This window comes from Micropterus salmoides, unplaced genomic scaffold, assembly GCF_014851395.1.
Source record: "Micropterus salmoides isolate LMB-PRFRI ecotype aquatic unplaced genomic scaffold, ASM1485139v1 Ms_hic_scaffold_9, whole genome shotgun sequence".
In the NCBI taxonomy this organism is placed as follows: Eukaryota; Metazoa; Chordata; class Actinopteri; order Centrarchiformes; family Centrarchidae; genus Micropterus; species Micropterus salmoides.
The window spans coordinates 22,259,036-22,271,758 of record NW_024044681.1 but is presented as its reverse complement, the minus strand read 5'-3'; the positions used below and the strand labels follow the sequence as shown (position 1 = coordinate 22,271,758).

Genomic DNA, 12,723 nt, shown 5'->3' with positions numbered 1-12,723 from the left:
AAACGTAATTACAGATTCAAATAGAAGGCCCACAGAGAAGAATAAATTGAGCTGTTTATTCCTGAGGTAAAATTAGAAACTTATTCTCTAGTTACACGGTAGCTGTATAAAGTACCTTGTAAAGAGTACCTTGCTGATTATTTTCCATCTTACAGTGTAATCAAAAGATTTCAGTAGTGTGAGAAAAAGAAAAGAAACACCTCCATTCTTTTGAATTTGAATAAGGCAGATCAATCATTAAAATTCAGTCATTATTTCCATCTAAATGATCATGGAAAGAAATGGTGTTATCATTTTTTAATAGGCTACTGCTCTCTGGTGGTGAAGAGTAGCAGCAGCATTCCAGGAATCAGCCTATGAGTCTGTACTAAGGGTTATCAGGTGTTGACATATCTCAAGTTGCATTAGCAACTAAATGAGAATCATGTAGCAATGAGTTCAGAATCAGAACTGGAAAAACTGTCTTTGTCAGTTTTGGAGCCTATCAGGCATGCTACTGTTGTGTCACAGTGATTTATATTCACTGGTCATGGCTACTAAAGCTTTTGCGGGCTCAAGGCTGACAGTGGAAAACAGAATCAGAGGGTTACCACATTTTCTGCATGTAAGGTAAGACCTCAGATGATACACAAAAAAAAATCATGTTCAACCTGCAAGCTAACTTCAGTGAGAATTTTCACACTGACATTTCACATTACAAGCATATATCTGCAATTGTGTGTAATAGAAAAGAAAAGAGAGTCTCAGCGCCAAATGAAGTTTCAGCTGTCACAGCTGAAGACAGATTCAGACCAGCAAGTGCAAGTGTTTGGAGGTTAACAACCTTCGGTATGACACCCTTTCCCCTTTACAACAGCTTTTTTCTTTCCTCTGTTCAAACAAGCTGTTCCTTGTTCACTACCACATGCTGTACAAGCGCGCGTGCGCGCGCACACACACACACACACACACACTGCAAATAGACATTTAATATCCATGTCCAATATAATGTCCAGCCTATCTAGATCTAACCAGTCTACACTTACAAAACAGACAGCACAAGACAGACAGCCCTACCTAACCTACAGAAACAAATCTATTCTACCACTCTACTACCTCCTATAAACTCAGGCACACACAGAAAGTTAAGCCACCCACACAGAGAGTTAACAACAAATGTTGACCTGATGGTGGTGCCAGATTTAAAGTCAAAGGATCACCAAAATGATTACAATAAATCCTGAGGAAACCATCAATGTGTATGAGATTTCATGGCCATCCATTCAATAGTTGTCAAGACATTTCACTACAAAACAAAAATGTCAACAACAGTGGTTGTTGACATGACCATGAATGTCCTATCCATCCTAGTTATTGAGAAATTTCAGCCTGTACCAGAGTGGTGGGCTGACAGATTTACACTGCCATCCATAGAGCCACAAATGCTAGCATGGCTAAAAGCAACAAAAGAAGACAAGAAGACAGAAAGTAGTGAACCTCAAGTACATCTCTGCATCGTGGATGCAAACACACAGCATGTTGCCAATGAGGGAAAATGAGCTGCTGTTGGAAAAGTAGACTGGCTAAGACTGCTCTTTCTGTTTTGACCAAGCTTCTTGGACATCGCACAAACAAGCTAAACTCAGCCTGTGGCTGTGTCCTTAAAATACACTCTCCAAGCAGTATCATAATACTCCCACAAGTCCTTTAAACACAAGTTGGTGAAGAGAGAGAAGAGATACAAAGAAAGAGGGGATTATAAAAGATTAGCTCTAGGGCTGCCTCAACAGATTTAGGAGACCACTTAACTCAAAGGAGAAAAACTGTTTAGTGAGGCGACTTTCAAATGCTTTAAAACTTTTTATCTTTCGCAGTTGAAAAACAGTACGGATTTGGGGAAATCACAGTGCATCCTTGCCGTTGGGTGTAACCTGCAGACCATTTTATAAATTAGCACTTTATTTGAATGTAATCTCAGCTGTTGTAGTGGATATGAAGAATACAGTAACTTTAGGCTACTTGGCTTACTGGTAAATGTTAGCAAACTTATACAACATTGTCATACAACATGTCAGTGCTGCTTATTGCTAAATAAGTTCATGAGTTCAGTTACATAGTCTTAAGTCATGGTACACAACTGAAACAGTAGACTACAGGAGTGTGATAGTAAGTCATAGAGTATCTTGTTATGTATGTCATGATTTGCACCTTTGAATCCAGACTTACTACCAAGGTGCTTGTAGCCAAGGTGAACAGTTACATAAAGTCTGCACACTTACAAAAACTATAAGAGGCTCCATCCATCCATCGTCAACTGATTATCATGCGTACAGGGTCGCGGGGGGGCTGGAGCCAATCCCAGCTGACATTGGGCGCAAGGCGGGGTACACCCTGGACAGGTCGCCAGTCCATCGCAGGGCCACACATAGACGAACAACCACTCACGCCCACACTCACACCTAAGGACAATTTAGGGTAACCAATCAACCTAGTCTGCATGTTTTTGGATGGTGGGAGGAAGCCGGAGCACCCTGGAGAGAATCCACGCAGACACGGGGAGAACATGCAAACTCCACACAGAAAGGCCGGGGCAACCGGGGTTTGAACCCCGCACTCTCGCTGTGAGGCGACAGTGCTAACCACCGCGCCGCCCTATAAGAGGCTCCGCAGATGCAAAATTTCATTTCATATCTAAAAGCTGACATTCAGCTTGTATTTAATCTAGGGCCTTGAATAGACTATCAGACAAAGAGCAGGGACAAAGAAGAGGTGGTAAGAATTACAGCGTATTTTCCATGAACTCATTAATAGGTTGATGAGTCCCATTTTGGAAATGAAGTGAGTGGATCATTTTGCATCAGAAGAGCCTGGTGGGTGGGCCTAAACAAGACCAGACAGGTTTACCATTCTTAAAAAGATATTGATTGGATATCAAAATTCAAATCAGTCACATGTTCATTTGCATTTGAGAGGAGAAGAAGAGAAGTGAAATAGCCCAGCAACAATTGTGATTTATATCAAAATAAAAACTATTAAGCATTTTTAATTTCAAAAGACAGATGATGGGAAGCAATGTGTAGCATTTGTATAATAAATATGTACTGAGAATGTACTGGGGGGTGGATTCTCATATTTGAAAACCAAGAGAGTGCAGCTGTGCTTTAAAGCCAAATTATCTGTGTCCATTTAGCCTGAGCGATTTCAGTTGCTCAGATCTACCATTAAGAAGAATCTGCTTCTTGATAGAGATATATGGATTGCTTGGCCATGGGGTTTTCCTGTAGTTGCCATTCTCATTTTAAGACAGAAGGGGGCAGAATTAGGTCATTCACATAATTAAATAATCTTAATGTGGAAATGTGTTTTGTACATGAATCAATTTCCCTGCACCTGGCTGTGTGCATGTGAGGATTGAGGTTCCAGCTTATTAGTGTCACGCTCTGCCGGTTGGCCATCCTTTGTTTACTTTTGAGTTTGGTACAGACAGATGTGTGAGAATGAAGGGGAAATGAGCTGGATGGGCTGTCAGAGGGGGGCTGTTTCCATTCCCTGGTTCCCCCTTCCTTTATCTGGCTCACTGACCTCTGGCCACAGTGCTGGTTGTATCTGCGCCTTGTCTGTTGAGGACCACCAGATCTCATTTTAGATTGGCCTCTTTTAATGTGAGGCCAAAGAGCACATTCAATGTGTCATTTATAAAACACTCGGGGCACAAAGGACAGGGGGAAAAGAAGACAGAGGAGTGCATGAGGAAACCTATTTTGTAGCAAGTGGCCGTTGATTCCTCTATTTCTTCCTCCCACCTTTGTGCACAGCCGGACTACTCTGTGTCAGCATCCTGTTTCCTATTTCCGTGTCTACCATCTTCAAATTGAGAGAACTGTAGGGTTAATTATGTAACCCTTGTTCCCCGAGAAGGGGAACACTGCGTCGGTGACGACACTATGGGAACGCCTCTGGGCGTGGCAGGGCTGAATTATGAATGAAAATACTCCAATCCTATTGGTGTTGCTAGAGGTGTATATAAGCACGCTGGCACACAGGACACATTAGCCCTTTTCTATGAAGCAAGGCAATCCACGCGGGGTGAGGTGTGGCAGACCGACACAGTTCGAGTTCCCTCGAAGGGGAACGTCTCGGGTTACGTATGTAACCCTTGTTCCCCGAGAAGGGGAACGAGACACTGTGACGACACTATGGGAACGAGATACCCACTTAGGCCGCGCCGAAACCCCATCCTTCTCCTGGATGGGGCTCTAGAGCTGAGTAGTGTCTCGACCGCTCCTGCCGGAACTGCGCCCCCTCAGGGGCCAGACCCACAGGTGCGGGTGAAAGATCTGGCCCTCCACCTGGGACAGCAGGTCTCTCCTCAGACGGACCTGCCAGGGCGGGCCCTCCAGGAGCAATATTAAATCCGAGAACCACACTCGTGCCGGCCAAAAGTAGTAGGCTGACGCTGTCCTGAAGGACCCGCTCCAGAACCCCCGGGAGCAGAGCGACTGGGGGAAAGGCATACAGACGCTGCCTGGGCCACATCTGCACCATGGCATCCAGCCCTAGCGGGGCTGGGGACGAGAGGGAGAACCACAGGGGACAGTGCGTAGTCTCTCGAGACGCAAACAACTCCACGTCTATGGGGCCGAACCTTTCACATAATAACTCCACCACCTCAGGGTGGAGTCTCCATTCCCCGAGCCTCAGCCCCTGTCTCGACAGGAGGTCTGCTCCCTGATTCTGGGTCCCAGGGACGTACATCTCTCTGAGAGACAGCAGTCTCTGCTGGGACCACAGGAGGATCTGATGTGCCAGTTTGCATAACAGGCGCGAGGGCAGACCCCCCTGGTGATTCAAATAGGCCACCACTGCCGTATTGTCGGCCCTGACAAGGACGTGGCGACCGCGGAGAGCGGGCAGAAAACTCCTCAGAGCTCTGAATACTGCCAACATTTCCAGGCAATTTATGTGCCAGGAGAAATGATGCTCCTGCCAGGAGCCTCTTGCAAAGCGGCCATCCATGACCGCGCCCCACCCCGTGAGTGAGGTGTTTGTCGAAATAATTGTTCTGCGACAGATCGCTCCCAACACGGGCCCTTGGGACAGGAACCAAGATTTCCTCCATACAGACAGGGAACGAAGGCACCTGCTCGTAACCCGTATCAGACGGAGCGGATGTCCCCTCGGGGAGAATGCCTGGATTTTAGCCATCACTGCAGGGCTCTCATGTGCAGTAGTCGAGAAGGTATTATACTGGATGCTGCTGCCAGGAGACCCAACACCCTCTGAAAGTGTTTTACAGTGATGGCGCGGCCTAACTGCACTCTGGTCACTGAAGACAAAATGGACTCGACGCGTGTGGGAAACAGGTGGGCCCGCATCGTCGTTAAGTCCCACACCACCCCTAGGAACGTAGTCCGTTGGGCGGGCGTCAGCACGCTCTTCTTCGCGTTGAGCCGCAGCCCCAAACGCTGAAGGTGGGCGAGACGACATCTCAATGCCGAACCGCTAACTCCCGAGACTGTTCTGCATTTTCCTACATATGTCTAGACTTGTTTTGTAAATGTGTTCTGATCTGTTGTGCTGTGAATAAGAATCTGTGGCCCAATAGACAGGAACATCAACCTGAGGAGGTGTTTTCATGTTTCCATTTCTTATTTTGTAATTGTTTCCGTTGTGCTATGCAGTGCTGTAAAATAGTCTTGTTTTTTTTTTTTTTTTTTTTCTGCATCACAATGACATGACAAATTACGGTGCATACAGTAAAAGTGTAACTGTGAATCCTGTCCAATCTCTTGCAATGTTTACTGTAACTCTGTACTGTTGAAGTTGATCTATGCCATACAGAAAAAGTACAGCCTTGTGCATTTTCAATCATTGTCATCAAAAGTTTAGCCATAGTTTACCAATACAAATAGTTTTGCAAATGTACCAAACCAAAGCGACTGAATCAGAAATGCATTCAGTAATTTACTTGTGCAAAAAAGAAGTTCCTGACATTTCAGTGCTGCAATACACTTTTTTTTTCAGTTGTTTACATAGTTAACACTGGTACTTGAGACCCAATGACCACAGTCTGTAATTGATGTACCATCTCCTTGAACCAATTCTGCTAAAATATAAGCACATTTCCTGCTTTACATTCAGCTTGCAGTTTTACTGTAAAACCACATTCAAAACATTACACATATTTCTCTAAAACATGAAATGGATATAAATGTTCTGCAAAGATTTTCTATGTATATCTGTCCAGCTACAGCAAAAATGCAGGAAATTTGCAAACATTTTTTTTGAATGTGTTTTTAACAGTTTTGGACACAGTGTGTTAGTATTTGAAAAATGTGCTGCAGATATAGTGTTTTGCAGGTGGTGAAGTAGTAATGGGAAGAGTTCATGGATTTTGGAGAAAGTGGTCATTGAATGCATTTTGTGTGAAAGCAATGAAAAATGATTCACAGTTTGGTCCACATACACTTCTGTTTCGCTGACTGTGTGAAGAGTTTTGACAATGTGACTTCAATTTTGACCAATGCAGGTTGAGCAGAATTGGTTCAAGGGGTTGGTACATTTATAGCTTGTGGTCATTGTGTCTCAGATACCAGTTTCACTGTGCAAACAACTGAGAAAAACTGTACTGCAGGACAGAAATTTCAGGAACTTTTGTTTCACAAGGAAATTACTGAATGCAGTGATATAGAGAAAAAAAAGGATATGGAAGGAAATTTATGCTTTTCCGATTCTCGCTTTGGTACATTTCTAGAATCATCCTTAACATTTGCAAAACTATTTGTATTGGTAAACTAGGTTTGGATGAAAATGAAATTAACAGTTCAGAGTTTTACATTGCAAGGGATTGGACAGGATTCACAGTTACGCTTTTACATCTTTTCTCAAAAGACTGAAAAATTGCTTTTACATATGATGTGCACAAGTTACTGGGTGATGTGAAGCATGAACAAGTAGAATTTCAGTTCTGATCTGAGAAAATGACTGAGAACAACTGTATTCTAGAATGAAATACTGATTTATCTGAAAATATCAGTCACATTTCGAAGATAAAAGTTCATCAAATTTACATCGTGCTCCCTGTTGTCAGTGTTTTGTAGGTCAGTGTGTTAAGAGTGACAATGAATGCTTTCTGAGTGAGAACTGTCCCCAGTGTTTTGATTGAACGCGTTTATTTTGAGACTTGTATGAAGTGTTTTGGTGGTTTCAGTGACTTTTGGAGGTGAGATTAACTGTTTGGCCAAGATGCATGTTGGTAATGCAGACTGTGGGAAGAGTTGAAAAAGGGGCTTCAGTAGTTGTTGGGTTTTCATGTGTCCGAGCAGGGGACACATCCTACCACCCATTTTGGTGCACTTTGAGGAGAAACTGATTAGAAACTAATTAGGCAGACAAAGGGTTGAGAGGGGCGGAGGTCAGACCTGCCCCCGCTCAGTTAAATACAACCAAATTGACCATATACTAAAACATCTCTTCCCCCATTCATCATCCAAAATGTTGAATCAACCAACAGCTACACATTCCCTCCTCACTTTCTCCCTGCATTGTCTCCTCTCACTCCCACCATTGTTGCAGACTCTCAGCAATTATATCATTGGTCTTCCTTTAGGCTGCCTGAAAAGATGTTTCCTGGGAGCCATGATGGACTTGATGTGACACTGTGAGCTGCAGGTCTATCTGTGCAGCAGTTCATCCTCATCGCTCAGGACAGAAAGAACAACCTGAAATGTGATTACTAGGCATCTTTCTACTTCGTTGCTTGTAAAGATTATACTGCAGCATGCGTTTTGTTTAAGTGTGAATTTTTAATTTCATGCCTAAAAGAGCGCAAAATCAAGGATTTGATGAAATGAGCTGATTTCTTACTTTTTAATCAATCCATGTTAACTTTTTTTTTGTACATGGTCGGCATGTAAAAATGTGAAATCTTGATGCTGGCCTGAAAATAACCATCCACCACTTCAATTTAAAAATTTGATAAAGCAAAAGCACAAAGATTTTAAAGATTTAAACTGCCATTTTAACCAGGTACACGTGCTTCTAAAAACATATTATTTTGCAAATAACTGCAGCATTTTGGGGCCAACACTGTAGCACTGCAACAGATAGCATCTGCAACATCCATGGCATTCTGTAGTCTTTTCCAATTTCAGAAGGAAATTTCTGGTGAATATGCCCAGCAGTGACTTTGATTAAAATAAATGAGAAAATCCATTTGTGATGGCACTCCTGCCCCCAAATACCCCCACCCCACCCATCTGCATCCTGATCGTTGGTGAGAAACAAGGGTTTGCTTTTCTCGTGTATTACAGCCCGCACACTCCATTATTCTCTCTAGCCTATATTTCTTCCCCGAGTATGGTATTTTTGTTTTTCATGGGTGGAGAACCAATTCAGGAACAAATGACTCAGACCTTCTCGGATGATAATGATTAATGTGAAGGAGATAATGAACTGATTCCCTTCATTAATCAGAAAACAAAAAAACACATTTGAGAACCAACTACACCGTCTACATATTAGTCATGTTTTGTTTTTTTGTATGAGAATAAACTGGAGACTTACTATAAAGGTTTATTTTCCATCTACTGATTTTTCAAATTGCCAGCAGATCCTGCCAAAAGAAAAGACAAAGTACTGCAAACACTTAATTTATTTCCCAGATGAAAACCAGTGTTTGTGTTGCCTTGTTTTCTCACCACCTGCTCCTCAGCTTGCAGTGTATTGTTAAAAAAAAATTATGGTACTCAATTCTTTCATATTCATTGTGTGAAGATGGGGCATCATACATGACTTGAAATACAGATGCAAGGTATTTAGGTGAGTACAAACTCATGTTAAAGTGTAAACTGACAGAGGGCAGTAAAGATCCACGTGCCTGCACAGTTTGACAGACGAACAATCACATTTCCTGCCATCAGCAGAAATATTCTTACGTGTAAATATGTTCTTCTAGTTTTGGAAGGAGCTGGTCCCACGTTCCAAGCTCTGTAGAGATGCATGGTGCTAGACAAGAATACTTGTCTGACATAATAAAAAAAATCAAAACCAATCCCTAAAAGCATGTTGTACATATACTTTAAAATCACCTCTCACATTACCACATTCACAGTGCTAATGAAGACAAAAGTAAACATAGCATGTGTTGTCGTTAGCCATCCTGACTGTTTATTGTCATTTACAAAGATACAAAAGCTATAACTGTTGACTCAGTTGTTTTTTAATCTTAGCTAAAATCTTTCCCAGGATGCAACTGCTGTGTTTATGTTGATTAATTACTCATCGCCTCTGGGTAATGTCCCTACAATCTTTTGATGCAGCTAAACTTACAGCAAGAAGTATAACTTGACTGAGAATGAAGAAGCAGGGAGCATGCAAGTGTGCGCGCATGTCATCATCACGTTTAAATATATATATATTCTCATGTGAATCACTGTCAGTTGTGGGCCAGAAAATAAATATGACACACGCTGGGGTGTTTCCTGGGTCTCAAGTGTTACGTGATTCTGCCGGGTGAGTCATTATGCCGTCAACAAGGAAAAAAGCAGCATCAGTGTCCCTGTCCTCCCACTCTGTCTCTGGGAATGATGCGAAGTTCAGAGCCATGTTTTAGAAACACATTCCCTGCAACATAGGACGAAACAACACATAAAGACCACATCCGTGTAATAACCAGCTGGGAGAGAAACTTTGACCTTCTCCTCAAAGGACAGAATTTCTACTCAGAAATGATGGTTTGTCCAAAATAGTGATGAAAAATACAGAAATTTGAATTTGTTAACTGTATCTGAATAACTTAAACCTTAATATAAAGATGAAAGAAAATAATCTCTACTTAAAATTCATAGATTTGTTTACAAAGTTGCACACGAGTCAGGTAGTTACGCACATTTGTATTAATTGTAGAGATTTCAAAACAAGATCAGAGATATCTGAACTGAGGGATATAATTATTTTGTGATGCCTATTTGTCCTTCTACAGTAGCCACTTACTCAGAAATCAGGCCCATTTTATCAGGGGCACACAGCAAGCTCATTTGAATAATTTATAATACTGTATTATGGAACCACAGACAGCAATTCCATTCATTTGTTCATTCATCCAGCAATCATGCCGAGATAATATAAGTATAATTCCCAGGGCCATCAGTATAGATGCACTGTTGATATGATAATGGCCTTATAGAGATGTGTAAAGAAAAGGTGATTGTAAAATTACACTGGATCAATTCCCACCATAGGAAGTAGAGTGGATGCAGTGTGAAAAAAAGGCAGTCTGACAGAGGTGTCTGAACTGAGGCTATTCTCGGCAGCACACAGCATGAATGTTACGCAGATAAAAAGCTGTTGTCGGTCAAAGCAGGCATTGCCTCATCCTGCTCTATGCAGAAAACCCAGTCATCCGTTACCCGTCTTTGTTGAGAATGATGACTTACATAAGGAGAGGTGGGCTACACTTGAAGTGCGAACCTCAGGGAACATCCAAGGGGGCCGACCCAGAGGAATAAGTGATTCACCAGGGCTCGGTAATAATGTGGGAATCTAAAGTCAAGTGAATTCTGACTGAATGCCTGGTGCATCTAGTTCACCTCCAGTCAGAGGTCACTTTTAAATTTTATTTAACATTAAATACTGCCTCCCGGGGCACTGCATCTATATTCATGAATCAGTAAACACCATTTCCATGCAAACAAGTATGAGGCCTGATTAAACACAGAGACATCATTTAAATTTGGATTATTTCTTTTACTAAAGCTTTTTTCTACAGAATTCATTTTCTTGGAAACGTATCTTTTTAGACAAGGGTTATACAGGCTTGCCATAGCTTTTTAGCTTTGATGCAGTGACCTCTGTGGGCTCTGAACTATTTATATATGTTGCAGTTCTGAAACACCACCAATGGATAATTAAGCATGATGTGACCTTGAATTGTGGTATATTATTATTATTATAATATTACAGCCCTTCTAAAAATAAACTTTAGGCATTTCCACTTTGCTAGACAATTCAGGGCATAGAGAGAGATGAGAAACTGACATGTGGCTTTAACAAACCCTTAAATTGATTTTTACTACTGCCTATGTCAGAGTGCATATTAGTGATCTGTGAAGCTGGTAACGACTGTGGTAACCGTTCCTGTTTTGTAATCCTGAACCAATGGTCGCTGCTTGGCATCTCTTGCCTGCCTTTGACATCCAGTAATCCCAATTTAACTTAATTGTTTCAAACCTGACTTAAGCAACCCTGATTATATCATTTGCTTAGATCTCAGATCAATTTGTTACATTACCTCAAGTAAGACGTTTCATATTAAGCCCTACGTTACTTTGAGGAACCACCCATAGAAGTCACTGCCTCGGGGGGCTTTATCAAATTAATCTTTTAGACCATTAAGACAACGCAACCAGCTTATCAGACTGCATTATGAAACATTATTTATTCAAGTTCTGAATTAATTCCTTAGATTATTAATGCTTTGATGAAAGCACATAGACAAGTGGCAAAGAGCTTAACAAAAAGCCCTGAGGTTGATTATGCTTCTAAGGACCAAAAGGAAAAACAAGATATTACCCCAACTAAAGAGGCTTTTGCGGAGATAATAAAACAATAACAACCAATTTTTTTTTTTTTCTGTGGAAAAAGTCTTCTTTTACAGATTATCAAGGCATGAGCTCCCAAACAACTCACCTGCTGTCTGGGCAGGGTTGATTCCTATTCCGTCTGCAAAGTCAACCATGAAAGAAAGAACATAAAGTAAACACAAAAGATTGTCATGCAAGTGAATAGCACAGAAATGAAAAAGCTAATTTACAATACCACCAGTTTATCCAGAATGATGTTGTACTGGGCAACACAAATGAGAGTGTGCCTCAGCAGCAGGCAATTACATTCATTCTGTACAGAAAACTCATATTTGACATGGCAGTCATATCTCAGTCATTTTAACAGAAATTTCATCCCAGTGTTATTTGGCAACTGTCACATGTCCAATGCTTTGCCACTACAACCCTCCAAAATTTTAACTTTTCATTATTTCAGAATATACGTCAGTCATACTGTTTGTGAATGTCCTCTAAACTTCTCTTTCTTAGTTGCCTGCCTGTACAGAGCAGAGGTAAACAAAAGCATCATAGGTTTGTATGCCACACTGAACAGTTTAATTGATGGGAAACAGTGAAAGCTGACAATTTTCCTTTAACAGCCACAAAGACCATTTGCTGTAATTTGTTTGGGTGATTATTATAACAGTGGTTACAAGTGTTCTGTACGAGGCCGAATATTTTTACATTTTACAGCCTCGGGTTATTGTAGACATGCATCATTTGGGTAGTTGATAGAAACTCTTTCCTTATAGGCCTTTATTTTGCCAGCCAGAACTCAAACCATTTGAATTTAGTTAAATTAGCCTGAGTACTGTAGTACAGTGAAATCTTTTAAAAACTATTGCTGCTGTATGTAGGCTCTAATTAGCTAACTTACTCGTCTTTAATGTGAAAATAAAACATTGTGTCAGTTATAGACCAGTGTTTCCGGGGGTTTGGAGGCTGAGGTACGTGGCATCAGTGTTCATGCAATTCCTGCTGGTAGCCGATACAGGTCAATAAAGCCATAGATTACTTGATTAAGCAGAATTAGATGCAGAAACAGATTACTGCTCACACTCTGTGGGTTAATTGGTCAACACTGCTGCACCCTGCTTCTGGAAGTTTAAAAGGAAAGAAATGCAGCATTTCTCTCTTTTTG

The 12,723-nt window shown here is 41.4% G+C and overlaps 1 protein-coding gene and 1 long non-coding RNA gene across 2 annotated transcripts in view; one reads left to right on the top strand and one right to left on the bottom strand.

The window, feature by feature from the left end:
• The first annotated feature begins 386 nt into the window (after nt 1-386).
• LOC119895599 lies at nt 387-8,191 on the top strand. Its single transcript, XR_005443088.1, has 2 exons — nt 387-609; nt 7,589-8,191. It is a non-coding gene; the product is annotated as an uncharacterized LOC119895599 (long non-coding RNA).
• Nucleotides 8,192-9,041: 850 nt separating this feature from the next.
• The window catches only part of ufm1 (ubiquitin-fold modifier 1), a 14,958-nt gene continuing 11,276 nt past the window's right edge, over nt 9,042-12,723 (bottom strand). The window contains exons 5-6 of the mRNA XM_038708822.1: nt 11,668-11,700; nt 9,042-9,603 (exon numbers count right to left, since the gene is read on the bottom strand). Coding sequence (XP_038564750.1) covers nt 9,530-9,603; nt 11,668-11,700 — 107 coding nt within the window. The 3' untranslated portion in view covers nt 9,042-9,529. The remainder of the gene's footprint in view (nt 9,604-11,667; nt 11,701-12,723) is intronic.